Here is a 24,751-nt window from a genome sequence, read left to right as displayed (position 1 = left end):
CGGATTTTCACGATGCGCGGTGTATTAACCGCCCGAGGTATTAGCTTCAAGGTACAATGCTGGTCTAACAAGCCAGCCGTCGTATGTTCAGAACTCGGCTAGGCAGTGCTGCTAGATAGAGTTGAATTTCCGTAACTGTCCTGTACTCTAACAGTCGGCCACAAAGTGTGTCAATAAAGAAGGGTCAAGTTCTAGAAGACGTTTAAGCCCAATGATTTGCTTTCGAGAAGATGTATTGTTACTCTTGATTGATTCCATTTTGATAACTGAAAAGCAAATCATAAAATCAAAATAGAGGAATCATTACAACAAATTACCCTTAACAGCAAATGAAGTTTGGCCCAAGCTCAGCTTTGTTGTTTTCGAACGATTCTTTTTTTGTTCCCAACTAAAACCAAAAGCAGGAAATTATTTTCGAACTAAAGTACAATTTTCTCACAGAAATAGTTAAACTATATTATAATAAATAAAAATATCAGTGAAAAGACTAAATAGCGCGTAAAACTAGAAACTAGAAATTATAAAAAAATATAATGCTTGGGATGAGCTTGTTTGTTTGTTTTTCTTTTCCTCTTTCCTGTTTTCATCTTCCATTCTGATCAGGAAATGAACGTTGGATCAGTTCCGGTGCTTTGCCACGATTGATATTCGCGATCGTTAGACCTGTGCACACAGCAGCAGCGGCGGTGAACGCTGGCACGGCACGGTGCGATACTTCTTTCTACTCAACAACAGGCTGAGAAAGGAAAGGATAGTGTAGAACACAGGCAGGATAGGAGTAGGATAGAAGTAAAAATAGACGAAGAAAAAACAACGGGGGGAGGGACATGAGAATAACGACGAAATTACAAGCACTTAAATTGATAGAAAATAGTCTAACCAGCGCGTAGTCGGTTTTTCGCTTCCTTTCCTTTGTCTAACTAGAACTATATCTCATATTTGATTTGTTTTTTACTTTAAACAAAAGCTGAAAAAGTAGTGGATTTGCAGCCAGTTTATGCGATTTGTTTTGACTAAATGGGCATGCCGCCGTTCATCTTTGCTCCGGCTAACTTGTATGTGTGTGTGTTAACGCTTGTCTACTAACATAGCTCGATCTACTTAAGGGAAACAATATGCTTGAACATTTCTGCAATTATGAATCTGGGTATAAGTTGATATCTTCTTGATTTCGTCGTGCGTGTGTGTTCTATTGTAATTTTGTCTTTTCTAACGTTTTCCTCTTCGGACACCAATATTTTTGTGGAAAAAGAAAATAATATATAAAAAAATAATTTTGATCACTATTCGCTCTACTCCTGCCTTTAACTGTTACGAAGTGAATTAGGAAAACTTTCCAACTTTCTTTTTTGCTTACCTGAAAATTTGGGAAACTTACTTTCGAACCGATGGAAAACGAATGAGGTGCAATGAATATTGGGAGCAAGAATAAATGGATAAAATATGTGTAAAGGATTCTTATTCAAAATACTGCAAGCTATATAGTTCAATAAACGTGCTTGTTTATGTTTACATTATTTTTCGTTCCTTTCTCTTTTGTGATTATGTCGTCAAAGCATTGACGCCTTGTTTTTGTTTCCCTTATTTTCACCAATGGTTATGCATTTGTTTTTGCGTGAGTGTCTAACTTATTGTTGCTCTCACATCTACGAGACGACGACAACGACGAGGACGACGATTTGTGTTCGCTACTTTCAGCACAAAACATTTACTTGGCAGAGTTCTCTACCTCAACTGTCGGTATAACTGTTCTCTGCGCTGCTTTTGCTTGTCTGCTGAATATACGCCAAATATTCGTAATTAGTTGTTGTCGAGTCGAGTAAGTTTTCCTCTATTTTGTGTAAGTTTTTTTAACTTCTCATTGTTTCATATGCGGGTGTGTTTATTATTAGTAGTAGTAGTTATAGTAGGTGTGTTTTATATATCTTTAGTTCACGCCCCCACCAGAAGCAGATGGGCTCTAACCAGCTGGTTCTATGAGGAGCCATTAACGAGCGTTTCTTTGCCACCGCCAACCGGATTGTGCGGCTGTTGTTGCTGCTGCGGTTGCTGCTGCTGGTGGTGATGATGCTCAGCATTGGTACTGTTACTGTTCAGGGAGCCGCCAGCAGCTGCCTGATTCTGGATACTCTGATGCTGATTCTGCTTATGCTTGCCACCACCACCGCCGCCGCCGCCACCTCCTCGGCCACCGCGGTTTCGAGGACCATTGTCTCGATCCCGCTGAGCCTTTGGCTGTGGCTGATGCTGCTGCAACTGCTGCTGATGCGATGTGCTATTACTGTTATTATTGCTAGCGTTGTTCGCATTAGCTGCACTGTGCTGATGATTCGGTTGCTGCTTAGTACTACCGGCGACGTTCGTGTTGCTACTGTTGTCATGTAGGTCTGCGGTACCAGGTTGTTGTTGCTGATGTTGTGTACTATTGGCAGTAGCATTACCCGATTTCACACTCATCGATTGGACGTTTCCATTAGCTACAAAACAGAAAAATGCTTATTTTAGCAATCTGTGAAATGTTTCACTAAATTAGCTTACATTTGTTCGAGTGTCCCCGATTCTTCGATCTTCGGCGACTTCGATTGTGGGTACCTTCATTCGACGAGTGACTATCTGTGAGACAAAAATTAAAATGCACATTAGAATAAACTTTAACCAGATTATTAACCTCGCGAAGCTTACCTCTATCAACACTATTCATCTCACGAGTACTGTCCCGATTGGTGTCCTCGACAAAATCGGACCACGGATCGTCTAGTCCAGCTGTCTGTTGCTGTGTTTGTGGCTGGTAGTGCTGCTGCTGGCTACCACCGCCCGAGCCACCCTGTCCGGCAGATCCCGACGAAGAAGAGGGCCCACCCACCTGACCCTGCGATTTGTTCCGGTCCGGTCGTTTGCCCCCGCCGCTACTGGTGCCACGCTTCTCGCTGTAACCTCGACGGTTATTGCCTCGACCTTCAGAATAGTTATTTCGCTGGTCGCCGCCACGATCACCGCCACCTCCACCGCCTCCGCCACCACCACTTCCTCGTGGGGTGTACTCTTCGTCACCGACATCTCGCCGACCTATCAAATAGAGAAATTTTGTTTTAATTTGCTATCATAAGTGTCGGTAACTCTTCCGCTGGCGTATTACCAGCTCTGTGTCTGATCCATCCACAAAAGAATTTCTTCAAACGGCGCTATTTACTACCAGGATGTGTGTGGACTTTGATAGTTTTTTACTGCCTTGGTAAAGTCTGACTGTGACATAATCGGTCTTGACGAGAAAATTAACCCAAAACAATAATCTATCGAAAGCACTTTTCTGTCGCGACAAAAAAGCAGAAAAACTCGCAGTGGTATGTTAATCGACATCTCTTACAATCAGAGGTGGCATAAACCGCAGCGCCGACCAAAAGACACACATTCTTAAACAACACAACACTCGCCATGCGGTGTGTGTTCGCCCACAAATTCCCTTCAGTGTCTCTTTTGCTAAACACGCTCTTTCGTGTTTTACGCGCACCAGGAAAAGGCAGTCGCAAACGCAGAGTGATAAATTTGCTGCGTGCTTTACCACACCAAGAGCTGCACTCTGCGCGGCTGGATTGTACACCCTGCGCTGGGTCAGTTGAAATGGTGTGATTGAAAAAAACATTTTTACTGTTGCGTCGCCTGATCCGTACTAACTTAACATAGACCATATTAGTTGTTCAGTGCAGCGTGTATTTTCACTTTTAAAAGGGCAGAAAATTTGTAAATACAAAACAATTTTTTTGAGTTAATTCCGCACGGAGTGTGGCAAAGGGCAGCACCAAGTGCTGTTTGGATGATCACTCACTGGGCGATTTTCACCGAGTGCTGTCGTTCGCTCCCTCTCCGCTTTCGCTCGTACGCTGTGTGCATATTAGCTGTAGAGGTGTGTTGCCGAATCGCTCTGTGCGACAAGGCATAATATTGGAACATTGGGCGCATAGTGTGAGCGAATGACAGCCCTGCTTACAATCTGAGCCGCTTAATCGATCCTTCCCCGATTTATGAACCACTACTACAGTAAATTGTTTAAAAGTAATCAAAAAACGTATGAAAAGACCTGCGCTGCTGTCAGCCGCACAGCAGTCCCATTTATATAGGAAACTCTATATATTGAACTATTTATTAGCCTTGGGCTTAAAAAGTCTTTCTAAGACTTGAACCTTCTTTATCGATAGACTTCACACAGCCGGCTTATCAGAGTACAGGACAATAACGGGGCTAGCGCAACAAAATCAATCCTACTGACTCTGTCTAGCAGCACCCCCTAATCGAGATCCGAACATACGACGACTGGCTTGTTATACCAGCATCGTACCTCGAAACCAACTGAGCAGTTATAGGGTAGATGATCCATTAGTTGCGCCACTAAGCACAATATACCTTCATTTTGCTTGTTTATTGAGGTATATGCTTAAATTAATGCTTGTGGGATATAAAGTTATCAAATACAAGGTATTTGTCACAAGGCAAGACAATAGAGGTTTTCCGTCAGATCATACCCCTTCTTTTCTTATTTTTTCTCGAAAGTACTCCTAATACGAGTGATAATGGTGCAAAAATATATTTTTTTCGTTGACTCTAGAATTTACTACGATTTTTCAAACAATGTAAATTGCAAGAATGGTGAGTTTCTTTTCACCAAATCACGAATGTTGAGTTTTAAAAAATTCGTTTCGGCTGCACTGTTTATTAAAATTTTCAGATTTTCTGGCAGCATTGCACAACAGATATTGACATATGTGTATCAGCGGTTGAGTGAAAAGGACAAAACGAATGAAGCTAATGATTACCTTCTTTTTCGTTTCGTGCGTTGCTTGCCACAAGAGTAAAGAGTGGCATAAATGGTTTCGAAGTGGTGAAAATAGAGGACACTGGTACAAAAAGGCATGTAATACATCCGAGAAGTGACGGGTTGAAATATACGTATTTTAGTTTTTCATTTTTACAGTAGTTAGAGGTTTTAATAAAGAAAGTTTTATATGGGTATCATTTCTAAGAGTCAAAACCGAACATTTAGTGGAAAAAAAAATTTTGACGGAAAACCTCTATTGCCTTCATTGTACGAGAAGCTTTATAAAGAAAAAATGAATTTTCCGATTCAATTATATTGTACCAACAGTTACGCTAATGTTTCCTTAATTAAGTTTGATGTTCCTTTAAGTGTGTTATTCCATATACATTGCTAGGTTGCTAAGTGAAAAAACATCGTAGCAAAACTATAGATGAGCGCCTATAGTTGTGCGCTCCAACTGCGCGTTAGATTTTGGAAAATTGACATTTTAGCAAATAATGCTTTAATTTTAAATGGTGTAGTCTAATTACCAATACTTCTAAAAACCTGTTTTATATAATGAATATAATTGTTTTATCTAAAATGCTACGGTGACGAAAATATGCATTAATAATGAATAGTAGCGCAACTATTGGTACTACCACAACTACTGGATCAACTACCCTATAGGAAACAAATGCAACATATTAAACAAACTTTGGTGTTTGACTAGGCGATGCATTGTCGTTTGTAGCCTAATCCGGTGGTTCCGTCACAATCACACTTGCAATTGGACACCAATTCATGACCGCAAAACAAACTGTGCTGTGTATCAGTGACTCCAGAGAGAACTTCAAATTGTTCACTTGAAATAACGCAACACTCGCTTGGCCACTGCGACAGTTTTAATGATCATCTTTTGAGGCAGGCTCCGATTGCTCTACACGGTTGACGGTTGACTCATACCCATTGATGGAGTTGAACTAGATAGTTGTAACCCTGTCCCCCAATTCGGTACTACAAGGATAATAAAACCAATGACTGTTTTATGAGATTTAGGATCCATTCTTGATATGGAGTAAGGAGGAAACTTCCGAAGAAGCAGATGGTACCAGATGGAAGATCGCGCCATCCATTATCACACTTTGAGCGATCTGTTTCAAACACCTCATATGAAACGTCCATATTGGTCCTTGCTTTCAAGCAACCAGAGACCGAAGTTACTAAGGGTATCAGATTGAACTACGCGAAGATGACCGATTTGGCCACCTTCGAGTATAATAGTTTTATTCGTTTGCAACCGTAGCGCGCCGAGCTCTAATTCTTTCTTCTCAAGAAGATACAAAGTAAGTAAGCATAGCATTGCGTTCCCGGCGGTGTTCGATTCTCTTTTGACAGAGAGCCGTATTAATTGATGCGAAGGACGTGTTATGGAATGCGTCTTCAATAACATGAAAAACCCACCCACCCAAGTGCCGGTTCTTTGAGCGATTTCTTAATTAACGTCACTAAGCAGTGCAGTGCGGTTTCCGTAGATTTATCGCGTGGGTATGTATGTTGATTTACATGCAACGAAGAGTTCTTATCTTATCTTATCTTATTAATACCATCACAGCCATAATAAAGGATTCCTGGAAATAACATTTTAAATATTTCTAATTTTAGAATATCATTTTCTTGTCTATATTAGTATATTTGCAACACTCCGATAATATTAATAAATAATCTATACCTATAAAGAAGGATTTCTGTCTGTCTGTCTGTCCGTATGTTCCTTATAGAATCGAAAACTACTGAACCAATCGGCATGAAAATATGCATGTAGACGTTTTTTGGGGCCAGGAAAGGTTTTAGGGATGGTTAGAAACCCCTCCCCCCACTAAGAGGGGGGGCTCCCATACTAATGAAACACAAATTTCTGCATAACTCGACAACTAATCAAGCAAATAGAACCAAATTTGGCATGTGGGTGTTTTCGGTGACAAGAATTTATTCTATGGTAAATTGAGACCCCTCCCCTCTTTATAAGGGGAATTATAACTCCTCTCCTTTTTAAAAGGGGGGGGCTTCCATACAAATTTCCTCATAACTCGAGAACTAATCAAGCAAATGGAACCAAATTTGGCATGTGAAGGTTTTCGAGGGCAAGAATATTTTCTATAGTAAATTAGGACCCCTCCCCACTTTAGGAGGGGGGGGCTCCTGTACCATAGAAACACAATTTTCCTCATAACTCGAGAAGTAATTAAGCAAATGGAACCAAATTTGGCATGTGGGTGTTTTTGGAGACAAAAATTTTTTCTATGATGAATTGGGACCCCTCCCCGTTTTAGCAGGGGGGGATTCCTATACACATGAAATACAAATTTCCTCATAACTGAAGAACTAATCAAGCAAATGGAACAAAATTTGGCATGTGAAAGTTTTCGAGGGCAAGAATATTTTCTATAGTAAATTAGGACCCCTCCCCACTTTAAGAGGGGGGGCTCCTGTACCATAGAAACACAATTTTCCTCATAACTCGAGAAGTAATTAAGCAAATGGAACCAAATTTGACATGTAAGTGGTTTTGGACGCAAGATTTTTTTCTATGGTGAATTGAGACCCCTCTCTTCTTTAAAAAGCGAGTTATGGCCCATCTCCCCTTTAAGAGGGTGGGCTTCCATACAAATGAAATGCAAATTTCCTCTTATGTCGAGAACTAATCAAGCAAATGAAACCAAATTTGGCATGTGGGAGTTTTAGATGGCAGAATTTTTTTCTATGGTGAATTACGACCCCTTCCCCTTTTAAGAGGGGAGCTCCCATACAAATGAAATTCAAATTTCCTTATAACTTGAGAAGTAATCAAGCAAATGGAACCAAATTTGGCATGTGGGAGATTTTGGAGTCTTGAATTTATTTTACGATAGTTAGAGACCTCTCACCCCTGTGGTAGGGGGATATGGACTCTCATACAAATAAAACAGAAATTTTTGCGAAACTCAAAAACTAATCGAACTCGAGAAATTCGAGACTCTTCCATAAAACATTAGTCAATACAAGACCACAAAAACTATCTATAGTAACACTAGATCATTCAGGACGAGACGGTCGCGAGTGTTGCCGGTGACACGCCGTCGGAAGCGCCGCCCACTGGGGGCTTGCAAAACTTGAGATTGTGACAAAGATCATCCGAGATTCATGATTTATGTACAACACAGATTAATTTGTGGCAATACGAAGTTTGTCGGGTCAGCTAGTAAATAATAAATCGACCAGGCCAACTGTGAAGTATTGCCGCAAAGACGATTTTACGATATGCATCTTGTTTGAATAAATTTATTCATACAAAGATGCATTTCTAAATCAAGAAGAAACGGGAACGTCTCGTGCCAACCGCTTCTGATTGTTGATAATTGTATTTTCATTGGGAGTATTTGGCTAATAAAGGTTAAGTAATACTCCGGACCCTCGGGGATGGGACATGTACATTTAGTTACTTGCCCTGGTAAATGCCTAGGTTATAGCGCCTTTATTCTCTCTTGATTTACATGCAACGGAGAGTTTTTTAAAAACACATTGCGGATATAGTTATCCATGGTTTTCTACACCAGCTTAAGAAGCGTGAAAATCAAATTTATCGGTCTGAAAGCCTTGAGCATGGTTGTCTTTTTCATCAACCTCAGGTATGAACACCACCCGTACTTTCCGCCAATTCTCCGGGATATGTCCCACAGTGGCACTGGCTCGAAAGAGGTTGATAAGCTCGGACATCCATAACACCGTCCGTTTTTTGTATCAAAATAGGTGGAATATCATCCGGACCTGGAAATTTCATTGGTTCAAAAGAGCTGAGTTCCCATTTGCCTTCCAATGGTCACTGTCGAACCAGCGAAGTGCGTGTTCATTGGAACTTCCAGAATTTCCGTGGTGGTAACAGTGGGACACCCATCCTCTTTTTTTACTTGCCCCTGGACCATTGCTCTTGCCCTTTGACATCGCTTTCAGCAGACGCGTAGCCTCTGGTAAAATTTGTATGCATTTGCAAAATTTAACTAAAAATTTCCTTTTAGCTTTGCGAAGTTCAGCGTTGTATTTGGTGAGGAAAGCTTTGCAGTCTTCTGACATTTTACAATCGTTTATAGGGCAAGTTGACCTATAGTGGACCCTTTACCTATAATGGACCTCAGGTACAGTTTTGGCGTTTATTAGCTTGTGCTTCTTATTTCCAAAGATATATGACATGAAACAGAAAGTACTAAACATAATACACATTGCAGTTTGTAAAATTTTAGATGACTTTAACGAATAATACCTTAAAATCGACATATTCAACAAGTTAGGGTCCATTTTATGGTTAACAATACGAAATGTCGCTATTGGTAGACCCTCTTCAAGCAAAATACCAGAATTTCTATAACGGACCCGGTTGCTATCCTATTGTAAACCACAAGGTCCATTAAAGAAAAACGGACATTCCAATCGTTTTTAAAAAATGTCTAAAATATAGATTTGCAACAAAAATTGATTTTTTAGGCTTGATCGAAAGTTACTCGTATTGTAAGTGCCATCGGTTGCGTGTTTAGCATTACCAGTTTAAAATAATTCATGTAAGAAAACTGTTCAAGTACTAACTGGTCCACTAATGGTTAATTTACCCTATTAACCACCCGTACCACCCAATTAATCCGACAACTCCATGATCGTATTATCGAATTTTGACTGAATAACGTTCGACGATGCCAACTTGATGGCATATGTTTTTTCGCTGACGAGTGCGCTTGGAAAACGTCAGTAAATATGATGCGGTTTATGTCGACTTTGCCAAAGCCTTTGATAGAGTGCCACATTCTGTGATGGTAGTGAAGCTGGAAAAAATGGGATTTCCTGAATCCTGATACAATGCGGTCTACCCCAAGAAAGCCACCTTGACCAACTACTGTTCATTCTTTTTGTAAGCGACTTGTGTTTCACGATTAAATCTTCCAACTAGGTATATGTTAGTCGACGATCTAAAGTTGTATCAAATACAGTCAACTTTCGTTCGTTGGGTTATCTTTAAGTGGGCTACGTTTTAATCGGGCTCCCGTTAATTGGGCTATAGCCCACCTAAAACGAAGTCAAACGTCATTTCTGACAGTGTATTTTTGCTTCCGTGGGGCTCTTGAATGCATTATTTCAAATACAGAAAATAATTTATAGAGAAAATATTAAAATTAATTAAATGGAACACAGTTGCATCATATCGTTATCTGATCATTTTTAAGCTTGACCGTCCCATTCATTAGCATCACGGTGAAACAGTTAAAAATGCCAATATATGTTAACATTGTCGTATGAAATTCTACTTTTTGCTTGTTAAAAAAACTAGAAATAAATTTCAACAGCGAAAACATAAAGTTTCACTTTGACTCTGTGTTTAATAAGGGTATATATTTTTTCATAAACCTTTCTGCGACGATTTTGACAAAAACAAACGATGTATCCCTCGGTTTCGACAGCTCAACCCAATTAACGAAAGTCTTTCACTAAGTGGGCTAAAAGCTTAGTGCAATTAGCGAAAGTTGACTGTAGTTGCTTCGAGTGTTGATTGCTCTGCTATACAATCCGACATTGATTCATTGTTAAATTGGTGTAAACTGGACAGAATGGACGTGAACGTGCAGAAATGCAATATCATCTCATTCTGCAGAAATAGGTATCTCACCATGTTCGATTACAAAATGGTTTCAGACAGTATTACCCGAGTCGATTCTGTGAAAGATTTAGGAATTCTTCTGGACACCAAACTGTGTTTCACTCAGCACTTTACGCTAGTAACCGTACTACTGCTAAAGCGTACTCTATACTGGGCTTCATACAAAGAAATACGTAGCAGTTCACCGATTCTTATTGCTTGAAGTCTCTCTACTGTGCGGTTGTACGCAGTATCCTTGAGTATTGGGTGCTTGTGTAGGCACCCTACCAAGCTGTTCATAATCAACTGGATCGAACGAATCTAGCGTCACTTCGTTCGTTACGCTCTACGAGTGCTGCCCTGGCATGATCGAGTTCGACTACCTCTTTACAAACATCGATGCGCTTTAATACGACTGCCAACGTTGGCGAATAGGAAGACTTTGCTGCAACCCCTATTCATCTTTGATCTTCTAGGAGTAGGAGGTAATTACAGGGTGTCGATTATCCAACGAAAATAAAATTCCCTGACTTTTCCAGGTGTATTTCGAAAATTTCCAGACGCAAAATATCTGCTTAATTTCACTTATCAAAGTGTTTATTTGGCTTAATTGGTTGTTTACACTTGAATTATCATTTCCTAATGATGTCAATTTTCCTTTTTAATTCAAATTCATCTTTTTATGCAAAATTTCTATGTGTAAAATTAAAATTAATTCGACCTTATTAACGCACATCGAAATTATAGAATCAAGCTAAATTGAAATTGCAAGATGTCTTTCCCAAAAAAAAAAATGAAATAGTCTGCTGGTTTATCTGGTTGCCAAAGGGTTGTGGAATGAGCCATTTTGCCTGTTAGATCACATGTAATGAATGGATACAAATCGCTTCAAACATTTAACTATGCAAAACAATAAACATAAAGTTGGTCTTTAGTTTAGAACATAATTTAAAGATATTTTCTGACACTTAATAGTTCCTCAGGAATATAAAAATTTTTGAAACCAAATGACTCAACGAGCATAGCAGCAACGTTGTATTATTTACCTGACCTTCTGTTTTCATTCGACCTACTTGTAGCCAGCTTTTGATATTCAGGAAAACTTCGGATTTACGACTCTATCAACCCTCCGCTCGCAGTCGAATTTCGAGGATATGACTGATTTGTTAAACTAAATCGGAATTTTGTAGCTGAGATGGTCTTTCATTCGAATACGCATTAAGAGTAGGTTTTCACTAGTGATCCACATGAGAATGTAAATTGAGGTCCGGGTTCTGGCCCGCTCAGGTAGAACATCGTAGTAAATTTTCAAAGGCTGATCTTGGTTTAGTTTGATTAGTCCTCGTTCCAGTTACAGTCCCATATCGGTCCGGAAGTATGGAATTATCTAGAGGCAAAATTTGCTGGTATGGCCTTTTTATACCGCTTTCCGTACAAAGTAAGCAAATTTTCTATCCACAATTTTTGATCTAAATCTATATAATAAAATCAAGTTGGTGCGATTGTTTGTAAGGGATAAACTCAAGAACGGCTGAACGGAATTGCATGATTCTTTTTCCAGTTGGTGTGTTTTGGTTTGCGTCAGGTTTATACGTAAAAAAAATAATAAAAATCTACGTGAAAAGCTGGAAAATAGTAAAAAACCGATATTTTACTTTTCCCGCCATTCGCCGTATACGCAATGTTTTAGATTACTATGATTATTATCGGTGCAAATCAACTGGCGTCGCGTTCACTATGAAGCAGCGTCGTTGCTGGGCAAGCAAACATGTTGATGAGGGTAACTTTGATTGAATGATCAACTGTGCCGGATTTTCACAAAACATCTGTTCGTTACAACTATGTTAAACCATTAGTAAAAATGGTAATCTTTACAGAATCCTTAAGCTTATTGCCAAATATTCATTGGAAACATGTGAAAAATGTTGATTTTTCAATTTATAGCACCAACAGTTAAGCTGGCTGTAAATTTATTTTCTGTAAAAGTAAACTCGATAGCTTTAGATAACGCCTAATTCCGTTTGCTGTAGCTGCCCGTAATATGATATGCAATATTCATATATTCAAACAGTTTTATGGACTAGCAAATTTAAAAAATAACAAACGTTGTATAATGCGTTGTGGGTTCAGTTTATCAGAGAGCCTAACAGTCTAAAACTAATTCTTTCATATCATTTATGAAATTAATGAAACTAACCAGAACATCAGGAAACTTTCTACGTTGTATGCGTTTCTAATGCATGTTTACAAATGTTTCAATGACTGAATAAATTACACATGAAGCTATATGACCGTCAAGTGAAGAATATATTTTAGGTATTAAACAATTTAAATAAAAGTTGTACATAATTGAAAAGAATATTAGCTGGAATAACCTAGCACTAAAAGTATATGTAGCCCATTAGAATAAATCGTAAAATTATGGTTCTGTTTCAAATAGTTTTGAAATACCAAAGTAATAAAGAATACAAAAAAGGGTTTAAGACAAAGCGTACATTTATTTGCATTTTCGTATGTTTGAGGAGTAGACAGGAAATTAGCAATATAACATTGATTATACCTATTTTCAGGAATAATGAAACCCATCGGATTGGTATAATATACTAACAGAGGTGATTGTTTGAGAATAAGTTATTGAAATTCAGTACTGTAATTCATTCGACAAATTCTTACCGTTTGATTGATAAATCAAATAAAATTAAAGATCTAATGAATGTTACATTCTCAATACATACATATGAATATCAAATTTAAATTCAAAAATTATGGTGGAAATCATAACAAAGGTCTGATTATGATAGAGAAAATGTGCTCGAAAGTGTCAAAAAATTATTTTTTAAATAAAGGAACAATTTGCGTAAAAAACAACATGCAAAATGTCAAATTAATAACGACAATGGCAATGAAAATATAGTTGGTGGTGCAATGGTTCTGTTCTCAAAAAGTTTTGAATATATGTTGCATATCATTAGACAGTTCACTGCAGTAGACGGAATTAGGCGCTATCTAACATCATCGAGTCTACTTTTACAAAAAATAAATTGGCACAACTATTAGGTACTGGCACTTGAAAAATTAACATTTCGGTCGGTGGTTTTTACAGTAGACGGAGGAAGAGGCACATTTTGTGTCTAAAAATAACTCAACCTGCCAAATGGTAGAGTCTGCAATACCTCGCACGCTTAATAAGGGGGTTGTGGAGCCTCTGTTTTGGCCAGCACCTCTGTGGTTCAAAGGATCATTACCACCGGCGAGCCACATGACCTGAGAGGAGGAGTGAGTTCGAATCCAGTTGTAATGCTCCGAAAACTACTTGGTTCGATCCATGAAATCCCCCAGCTTGGATGAAAGATTGCGGTACACAACTTCTTAAGCGGGACTTCATCTTCCGCTCTTTTCCCTTCACGCCTGGTCTCAATTTGTTAGATCCTATAGACTATGAACACAAACAATTCATCCAGTACCAACCCGGATTGAATAAACAAATTCGCTATTTGTTTCATTACTTACTTCTACCGTTCCCTCTGGCAATTGTAAAAATCTACCGCTATAAAAACTTAACATTTTCCACATGTTTTTAACGTATATTTGACAATAAATTTTACGATTTTGGAAATATTGCCATTTCCAACTACTGGTTTATCACAGTTGTAAGAAACAGACGTTCTATGAAAATCCGGTCAATTAACCATTTCCTTAAAAGATAAATTTCTCAAAAAACGTACAAAATTTAACCTGCATTTTGAGTACATCCAAAATTTACAAAATTTACGTCATTTATTTCAGTTGGTGGCAGTACGAAGTTTGCCGGGTCAGCTAGTATCCAAATAATATCAAAAAATCCAAAAGATATCGAAAATGATCGATTGGGTTGTGAGTACTTCCCTTTGAAACCAGAATCGATCAAATCGGTTCTACCGTTGTTGAGGTTTAAAGCAGGTCAGTCGCACTTTCATGAAATTCGAAATTTCGAAACTTGGAAATTTGCACACAGCAGATTGGTTGTGCACGTAAGTAAAAATAACGTCTCATAAATCTATTTAATTTAGGCATATGAGAAGACCTTGAATGAAATGGTGCCAGATATTTGAAGTAAATGTTATTCTTGCGAAGTCTTAACTTTTCCGTTGTATTTTCTTCCCGTGTCAAAAATCCCTGACTTCAAATGAAATTCCCTGACATTCCCTGACTTTTCCAGGTTGAAACAAATTTCCCTGACATTTCCAGGTTTTCCCTGATTTTCCAGGTAATCGACACCCTGCGCCCAATTGTTTAACGTGGTCGAAACGAACCAAAATCACTCGAAACGAGATGCGCAATGTCACCCCAGTTTGCTCCTAACAAGAGCTTCGTAGATTGCCAATATAGCTTATGGATCATTGAGGTCCCAGACAAATTTCCTAACGAGAGAGAACAGTTTCAGACTTTCTTTGATCACGTTAACAATGTATCTATTGAAGGAGAGTGCGCGACACTACTTTATTTCTGTAAGCGTAGTCGAAGATCACGGAGCTAACTTTTCTAGTAAGTCATTACTGAGCATTTGTCTGTATTCACTTTTAATCCACGGTTTTCACAGTACCTTCGAGCATGTCCTAGGTCCAACTGTAATTTCAGGCAATCATCCCTGTACTTGAGAGCGAAAAAGATTTTCACATCGTCTTTGTAAATTAGAATACTTGCATGGGAGATATTATCAGGCAATTTGTTAATTGTAATTGCGAACAATAACGGTCCCAGGTGACTGCCTTGTGGTAGTCCAGAATATACAGTAAATGAGCAAGATTTGTTGCCTCAAAACTAACGTCAAGATGAAGGTAACTCCTCACTCGAAGAGCCCGTTCCGTGCGTAAAGATACAGCTATTCCAGGACAGATGGCCAGTCAATTTTCCCAATCAGAAGCTTAGCAACAAACGCTGCCACACGCCTCTTTTCGAGGGTTTCGAGCCCCGACAATTTCCCCGTACATCATATGCCTGCAGGCAAGTTCAACGGGTTACTCCTCGGTAGCATTCGAACCTCACAGTCCAGCTACCTTAAACAAACACTAGACTGTTGTGCAACACTCAAGCAATGAGCATACCAAAGCGCAGTAGAGCAAACGAAGACCAAACGGATCCAGGAACTCATTACGAATTTTTAAGATGAATCTGGGTGACCGATTAGTCTTCAATATGCAAAAACAAAATGAGCGTGATCAAGATTGACCTCTAGGTTACGAATGTAATTAACCCATTGCATTGTGTGACTCAAAATAGAGCAATTGAAAATATTTGTGTTCAGTTTGCGATGGAACGAGATAATGTTGCATTTGGAGACACCAATTATTAACAAACTAATTCGTATACGTCAGTTGTATGAAATAGGTCAATTAGCTGCTACAATCTCAAACAGTCAAGTTGGGCTCCACCATGGTCTTAATGAACAGGTATATATATTAACATCGTTCACGTAAAACAGACGAAATCTAGCAGATAGTACAGATAGATCGTTAACAAATTGTGTAAAAAGCAAAGGGCCCAAGTTGCTTCCCTGAGGAGCCCTTGATAGATAGCATGTTTATGTCTATCACATCAAATGGAGTATCTCAGATCGTATTAACACTTACCTGTGTATCGAATATTGCCTCCCCGTCCACCGCGACCACCGCGGCCACGCATACCGCCCCGGTTCGATCGGGAACCGCCTTCGACATCGCTACTGTACGCACGATCCGTTCGGCGACTCATCGAAAAGTTCTGCATCGAACCCATCGTGGCGCCCTGAATTGCCCGTAGCTGTTGATCGATTTCCAGCTTTTCCTGCCGCAGTTGTTCGACTTCCTATCAGTGGAGAAAAGAACCGAAAAACATTTTTTGTTGGCAACAAAAACCTTCCCTAGCCAGTTTCTTTCGTAACGTACCTTCAAATGCACTAGATGATACTCGAGCAGTACCTTGGCATTGGCGATACTTTCGACCGTGCCGACAAACACGAACGGCACTTGGCCTTCCTCCCGCGGGATGCTCGGTTCCGGCTCGTTGTCGCCTTCGATCTGCAAGAAAACCCAATTTCAAACGCTGTAGCTTTCGCGAACATGGATTGGCGATAATTTTCAACACTTTTCGATTCATCACAACACTCTGTCTCTCACTATGGGGAAGAATTTCCTGAAAAGTCGAAAACGTTGACAAACCTTTACACGAACGACGCCGCTTTTATCGACAATCTCCTGGATGATGCGCCCGTTCTTGCCGATCACCTTGCCGACGAGATTCCGGGGGACCTGCAACGACTCTTCGCTGTACTCGAGCATAGCACGAGCCTTCTTGACCGCTTCCTCAGTCTGTAATAAGGAAAGTTACAATTTAGCTTCAGATCATCCTTTTAGAGCCAGCTCTTACCTCTCCAGAGATTTTGAAGGTGCATGTGTTTTCCTCCAACTCGATGTTCAGCACTCCGTCCAGCTTGCGCGCGGTCTGAATGTTGGCCCCGTGTGCCCCAATAGCCAGTCCCATCAAATCCTCCCGTACTTTGAACTCGTCCGTAAATCTGTGTAAAAGTAGGGTCAACAAAAAACAACAACACGACGGTGAGCGATAATGATACCGCGAAATGAAACCAATGCTACATGAGAATGACATGCGTCGAATTGTACCGGAAAGTTAATCTAATGATAATGGAACGTACAGCAGGCCAGCGTCTACTGGAGTGGGCAACTAATGAAAAAAATCGGGTTATTGACAAAACCAACACTCAGTGCAATTACCTAATGGGGACAAATAGGTCGGTTCGGGCTTATTTTTTATGGAAATAATTTTGACAGATAAATTTAAATTTACATTTTTTGCCTAATTTTCAGCAATGGTCCAAACTAAACAAAATGGCCCGATCCGGAACAGTATTTTTTACCTTTTGATCTATGCTAATATATTTTACAATTTTTTATGTGATCGTTATTTTTTCGAGTGTTCTTCAACACCGGTTTTTTAAGGTTTTTAAGTTCTTATTCCGTGCACCTAGCAATTATTGGTTTTTCGAAACAAACATACAAATTTTTGAAAGTAATGTTTGAAAGTTTAAAACGAGACACGTTCACATCTTTTTTTTTTTTTGAAGATATGCGCGGTCCACTAGAACAGCGCCAACTTAATGCCAAGTGCACGGAATTACGGAATGACGATTTCACAGATAAAACCAAGTTGTCAGATTAGGGATGATGTCATAAAGCTCTAAAGTCTCGAATGTATTAAGCGGCCCTCAACTTTTGTTGATTACAGTTTGAATGCACATCAGCAACCAGGTGCGTCAGTCAAAACCATATTGGCCCTAAGTTGCTTCCACGGGGTATTTAAATCTAATCTTCCCCTCAATCATGTGGTTTGCAAGCTCTACAATGGTGAAACGCTGCCAGTGACGGACTTTGCTGATAAACTAACACGAGTGGCTCCTAAGCATGCTTGTTTTTGCTCGTCTTTTGCATACAGAGACAGAGCAATCTGCTTCTCACAACGACCAAGTGCCTTCATTTTCTGTTCAACCGTTTGTTCTCCCTCCGAATTATGCCTGAATCCTGTTTTCTCTTACGACCAGGGCCCGGCATCGTCGAAACAAATAAATGAAACTGACTTTCTCTTACCTTCGCTTCTCATATGAAATGACTTGCTTCACTTGTTGAACAGAACGTTGCATGTAAGCTTCAGTTGAACTTGGTAGCTGTTTCAATTGACGACGGTAGAAAGTCAGGCACGATTTGTCGATATTGACAAGGTTAACTTTAATATGCGTTGCATTGTAGGAAATGTTACTCAAATTCAATTCATTTGCATTCATAATTGCTGGCCTTTTTCTGAATATTTGATAGAAAAGTTCAAATGAAAAGTTGAAACCGATAGTCATGACGAAGTGAAACCCGTTTCGCTGACACTGACTGAAGCCAGTTTGAAACTGAAGCGGTGCTGCTTCTGTTGAAACCGAAGCTTCACTACTTCATTGTTGAGTGACGCTATGCAATTGAAGGTGACGTTGTCGGGCCCTGCTTACGACCATTCATCTTGCGCAGAAGGAGCACAATTACAAGTAGAGCTAATCTTTTCTTCACACACTGAAGACACGAGACTATTTGCTCCGCATCCCAAAGAGTATGTCGAACAGGCAATTATATGGACTGAAACGATTTGCTCCGTGACCTTGAGAACATGCAGCGGTTCGGCAGAAAAAGAAGGACGAAACCAAACTGATGCTCATTCGGGGACAGAGCAAAACAGCATAGCAAAAGCAGTAAAACTCGTCGCTTGTCGGAGAAGGTAACAACCGATTAACTGAGAGCAAATCGATTTTTCTTCTGCGCTTTGCCAGTAAAACGCCGGAAATTGAGTTTTTTGCAGGGCACGGCAGAAGCCTGCTCCTAAGAAGGACCTGCCCGTGCCCGGAGCTTTCGAAAGACGAGTGCCAAGAGCGAACTCCGACGGCGTACAGGAGAACGAAATATAGAGGTAAAGGATGAACCATGAACTTGCATAGCTCTATAGCGAACCCAGTATCCAAAAGGTGACTAAAGCTGAACGGATACGGTAGGCAGAGCATATTAAAATAATGCCGCACTACCCTACAAAGATGGAGTTTGCCTCAAATTCGGTAGGAACAAGACGACCAGGAGCGCAGCGAGCAAGATGGTTAGACCAAGTGGAGCGAGATCTAGCGGAGAGTGCTCGGTGTCCGAGGAACTGGAGAGCGGTGGCTTACAACCGAGTTAACTGGAGAAACCTTGTTCAACAGCCTTTGTCTTAGGACGGCAAGCCACATAAGTAAGTGGCTCCTTTAAAAGGCTGAATAGATTAATGATCACTAGATGCCTCGTCATACGGCGTTATGATCGTGTCTCTTCTACGGGGAATCTCGCCTGAAACGTTACTCTTGCTGTAGCAAGCTACATTGGCGCATGATATATTCGAAACAAATTGCGGAAGATTGTTAAAATATGCAACGTACATCGGCACCTCCTTCAATCTTCTGGCAGCACTGCTTTTATCGAATGCGTACATACAACTATACTCTTCCTTTTATATTCATTCTTATACGAGCACTTGAGTGACGCGGTCATAATAAAATTACTTTCGATAGATATTCCGTGTTTAATTTCGTTATTACCCATAACAGGTTATGCGCCCAGAAACGAAATCCACAGCGCGAATAATAGAACTGTAGTAATAAAACTGTGTTAAGTGCCTGTAAAAATCATGGCAGACGCAAAATTCGTAGTGGAAAAGTTAGGTGACACAAACTATGCTACGTGGCGTTTTCGTATGGAGCTGCTTCTCATCAAGGAGGAACTATTTGAAATGGTTTCTTGTAATAAGCCGGAGAAGCCGGATCCTGCTTGGTTGGTGAAAGATGGAAAAGCACGTGCAGTTATTGGACTTGCTTTGGAAAATAATCAACTAACGCATGTGATGAAGGCTGAAAGTGCGAAAGATATGTGGGAGGCTTTAAAAAGATTTCACCATCGGTCCTCGCTAATAAATAAAATTCACGTGTTAAAGCAGCTGCTCCGCTTACAACTTGAAGAAGATGGAAATATGGCGGCCCATATCGCCAGCGTTATGGAATTGTCGCAGCGCTTGGAGGCGATGGGTGATACGTTAAGTGGTTTTTGGATGGTAGCCATCTTACTTTCTAGTTTACCACAGTCTTATGATGTCTTGATCGTCGCTTTAGAAAGCAGGAGAGATGAAGAACTCGATTTAGAATACGTTAAAGGAAAACTTCTGGATGAATGGAGACGAAGGAATGAAAATTCGGTTCATCAAAATAAAGCGTTGAAAACGGATGTTGGAAAGCCGTTTGGATGGCGAGACTCGAAAAAAAACATGCCATTATTGCAAAATCGAGGGACATTTTCGCCGAGATTGCCGCAAATTAGTCGAGGACCGAAAGAAAAACGAGCGTAATGAACAAAATGCGAAGATAACGAAACAGCAAGAAGAAGAATTTTGTTTTGCTAGTGGAGACGCATCTGGAAGTGGCGGTGTGAAATGGTTTTTGGATTCGGGAGCCACGTCACACATGGCAAAACACGTTTCGGATTTCAAAGCGGATACAGGTATATCAATCACACTGGCTGATGGAAGCAAGGTTTTGTCGAGTGGATCCGGTAATGTTCGATTGACTGCTGTTGATGGAGAGGGAAACCCTCGGGAAGTTTTGGTGAAGGAAATTTTGCGCGTACCATCTCTAAGCGGTAATTTACTTTCGGTTAGTAAAATGACTGACGAAGGATGCATAGTAATTTTCGAAAAACATGGATGTAAAGTGATTAAGGATGAAGTCGTTATAGCGGTAGGCGAACGCAAAGCTAGTTTGTACCAGCTGAAGGAGTACACAAAGGCGTTGCTGGTTGCAGTTCAACATCAAGAAAACTGTCAACATATGTGGCATCGAAAATTAGGTCATCGCGAACCTGGTGCCATCGAGCAGATTGTACGAAACGAGTTAGGATTAAATTTGAATCTGATTGACTGTGGAATTCGATCGGTATGCAAAATCTGCTGCGAAGGAAAAATGAGCAGAGCACCATTCCATGCATCTGAGACAAAAACGGATTCTGTTCTGGACTTGGTGCATACCGATCTCTGCGGTCCGCTAGAGACGCCGACGCCAAGAGGAAATCGGTTTATTATGACAATGATTGATGATTTTTCTCGATATACCATAGTATATTTGCTAAAACATAAAAGTGAAGCAGAGGATAAAATTAAAGAATATGTACATCTGGTACAGAACCAGTTCGGAAAGCATCCAAAAATAATTCGAGCGGATAACGGTGGCGAATATTCGAGTCATTCTCTACAGAATTTTTTCAAGCAAAAAGGAATTATCCTTCAGCAGACAGTTCCTTATAGTCCTCAGCAAAACGGGGTGGCAGAGAGGAAAAATCGCAGTTTGACTGAAATGATGCGATGTCTGCTAGCGGAAGCAAAAATGAATAAAAAATACTGGGGCGAGGCCGTTATGACTGCAAATTTTTTGCAAAACCGTCTTCCAACCGCAGCTGTTTCTAGAACACCACACGAATTGTGGACGGGTAAGTTACCTAACTATAAACATTTTCATGTATTTGGCTGCGAAGCATTGGTATACGTACCCAAAGAAAAACGACAGAAGTGTGACGTCAAAGCCGTGAGTATGACGTTCGTTGGTTACGATGAAAATCGTAAAGGATTTCGTTTTTTGGATAAAAGTAAAGATACAATTATTGTCAGTCGTGATGCTAAGTTTTGTGATGCTGATGTAGTCAATAACCATATTACTGAGAGGCTATTGGATCCGTTGCAAGTGGAAGTTGATTTGAGCGATGTGCACACGAATCAGGAAACGGAGGAAGTTCAACAGGAAACTCCAACTGCTGGTATGAATCTAACAGAGAATCAGAATTTTTCACAGGATAGTACATTGAGCGAGGAGGAGCTTTTTATTGGATTTCCACGGCGATCTTCACGGAGCAACATAGGCGTACCACCGAAGAGATTTTGTCACGAAACCAGGATCGCGAAATCTACAGATGTGGAACCGATAAATTTCGAAGATGCTGTGTCCAGATCAGACAGCAAGTCCTGGATGGAAGCTATGGAAAGTGAAATTACGTCGCATCATTTGAATAAAACTTGGGAATTAGTTGAGCCACCAGTGAATAAAAAGCTAATTGGTTGCAGATGGGTTTTTAAACTTAAACGGAATTCATCGGGCGAAGTTGTTAAATAAAAGGCTAGATTAGTGGCCCAAGGTTTTAGTCAACGTTACGGGCTCGATTATGACGAGATTTTCGCACCTGTTGCCAAACAATCGACACTTCGTATGCTTCTTACCGTAGCCAGCTATCGTGACATGTCACTTAAACATCTGGATGTTAAGACGGCATACTTATATGGAAGCCTAGAGGAAGAAATCTATATGCGTCAGCCTCCTGGTTTTGTTCTCGCAGGCAAGGAGAAATTGGTTTGTCGGTTACAGAAGAGCGTGTATGGTTTAAAACAGTTTGCTCGTTGTTGGAACAAGTGTATTGATAATGTTTTGGAGCAAATAGGTTTTCAACGAGGAACTGCAGACCCCTGTCTGTATAGTAAGATAATCGATGGGAAGCGGATTTATATCTTGATATACGTTGATGATATCCTTGTCGCCTATGAGGATGGTGAACACTTTGCTGAAGTTAATAACGAGTTGAAGAAATGTTTTGATATAACAGAACTTGGTGATCTGCGAAGTTTTCTAGGGATGGACATTGAATCCAAAAATGGAAAATATTCGATAAGTCTGAAGGGTTATATCGAACGTCTCACGGAAAAATATAATCTCATAGATTCGAAGCCGGTAAAAACGCCTATTGATCCAGGTTACGCAAAGGATGCAGGGGATAGTCAACCTCTCGAAAATGATAACGACTATAGAAGCCTTGTGGGTGCTCTCCTTTACATTTCCGTGAACAGTCGTCCAGACATAGCCGCAAGTATGTCAATTTTGGGACAAAAGGTGAGTTCTCCGACGCAAGCCGACTGGTCAGCAGCAAAGAGAGTTCTCAAATATTTGTACACAACTTGTGATTTGAAATTGATGTTCAATGGAAAGAATCCTTGTCTACAGGGTTTTGCTGATTCTGATTGGGCCGGTGATTCAGCAACACGCAAGTCGACCAGCGGATATGTTTTTATCTATGGTGATACAGCGGTTTCTTGGTGTAGCCGTAAGCAGACGTGCGTTTCACTGTCATCGATGGAAGCGGAATATATTGCACTTAGTGAAGCTTGTCAAGAAGCAATATGGCTTAGAATGCTTTTACAAGATCTCGGCGAACGACAAGTCGATGCTACGATTATCAATGAAGATAACCAGGGATGCATTGCTTTTGTGAATGCTGGCCGAACATCAAAGAGGTCGAAACACATCGAGACGCGCCAATTCTACGTGAAAGACGTTTGTGACCGTGGTGAAGTGAAACTGCAATTTTGTCCATCGGAGCGAAACACAGCTGATTTATTTACGAAACCACTCGGTGTTTCAAAACTGATGCAGCACAGTGACGCTTTAGGTTTGTCATCAAATTAGTTCAGCCGTATGACGTTGAGGAGGAGTGTTAAAATATGCAACGTACATCGGCACCTCCTTCAATCTTCTGGCAGCACTGCTTTTATCGAATGCGTACATACAACTATACTCTTCCTTTTATATTCATTCTTATACGAGCACTTGAGTGACGCGGTCATAATAAAATTACTTTCGATAGATATTCCGTGTTTAATTTCGTTATTACCCATAACAAAGATGGCCCCAATCCGCAATGTAATGCGACTCGTGCCCAAGAATCAAGTTTTGGCATGCGGGGGGATTTGATAAAGTCCTAAAATCGAATGGAACCAGAACATTCTGTTCAGTAAATTACCCCCTGCCTCTGTTCTAAGCTGGTAGAGGATACTTGATTTTCTCTCCAACAGTTTAGCATCATCCTAATGGAGAATTTTCATAATTTTCATCGATGGAGAAATAACAACCCCCTAATGTTGGTGCGGAGAAAACTTGCAACGCCAGAAAGGAAGTACGCTATCCGCTCGGTACTGAATGATGGACGCGGAATTGGAGTAGTCCTTCAACCTCATCAGCATGTCGTGCGATGGGGCACTGGAGATCTCTGGCGTCTCTTCAGTTAGATCACAACGACGATGGCAGAAGCGGTTTCTCAGCAAGAGTTACTTTCACGATGAGGCCTTTCTTCCCAACCAAGCAAAAGCATCGGATCCTAAAACGGTCATTAACAAAGGCACCGGTTGGCTGATACGGCGTCCCCGAACATCAGCAACAACCCAAGAGACCTTGAACAGAAATCCACGCGGAGCGGCAAGTACCAAATTGCATACAGGAAAATGGGCAAGACTGAGACCAATATTGCTGATAACCCAGTTTGCCTGCTTACCATGGATCAGTTAGAATGTCTGTGGGTATGAAACGGGGAAGGTAACTAGGAAGAAGCACCCAACATAGTTCTAGTCATCCCAAGTCATCCTAGTGCCTCCTTGTGGTTATACCTGGAAATGCTATAATTTGTATAATTGCCTAGCTAACTTAGGAGGTGCGGGGTCTTGTGGGTTTCGGTTCCTGATCTTACAACTGTAGTTTTAGGTAACCATTGAACCACACGACCTTACTTTCAAGTGTTATATTATTTAAACTAATATTTTTGGTAGCTAATTCTATTTTCAGAAAGCGAAATAAGGTATCATATCCTTAGCCAATTGCAGCCTGGCTTCTGGTCTGAATACCATTAGTTCATCGC

At 40.3% G+C, this 24,751-nt stretch overlaps 1 protein-coding gene across 5 annotated transcripts in view; it reads right to left on the bottom strand.

Moving 5' to 3' along the window:
• Positions 1 to 455: 455 nt before the first annotated feature.
• The window catches only part of LOC128733012 (fragile X messenger ribonucleoprotein 1 homolog), a 38,191-nt gene continuing 13,895 nt past the window's right edge, over positions 456 to 24,751 (bottom strand). For 3 of the 5 annotated variants that reach the window (XM_053826535.1, XM_053826538.1, XM_053826539.1), the window contains 7 exons: positions 16,833 to 16,980; positions 16,625 to 16,774; positions 16,352 to 16,483; positions 16,058 to 16,271; positions 2,683 to 3,066; positions 2,539 to 2,613; positions 457 to 2,477 (listed from right to left, as the gene is read on the bottom strand). In XM_053826535.1, the coding sequence (XP_053682510.1) occupies positions 1,975 to 2,477; positions 2,539 to 2,613; positions 2,683 to 3,066; positions 16,058 to 16,271; positions 16,352 to 16,483; positions 16,625 to 16,774; positions 16,833 to 16,980 (1,606 nt within the window). In that variant the 3' untranslated portion in view covers positions 457 to 1,974. Of the gene's footprint in view, positions 2,478 to 2,538; positions 2,614 to 2,682; positions 3,067 to 16,057; positions 16,272 to 16,351; positions 16,484 to 16,624; positions 16,775 to 16,832; positions 16,981 to 24,751 lie in introns of all 5 variants that reach the window. The other 2 variants (XM_053826537.1, XM_053826536.1) reach the window with 2 other exon arrangements.

This window comes from Sabethes cyaneus, chromosome 1 (genome assembly GCF_943734655.1).
Source record: "Sabethes cyaneus chromosome 1, idSabCyanKW18_F2, whole genome shotgun sequence".
NCBI lineage: Eukaryota > Metazoa > Arthropoda > Insecta > Diptera > Culicidae > Sabethes > Sabethes cyaneus.
Note: the sequence above shows the minus strand (reverse complement) of the source record. Positions and strands in the feature narration are given on the sequence as shown.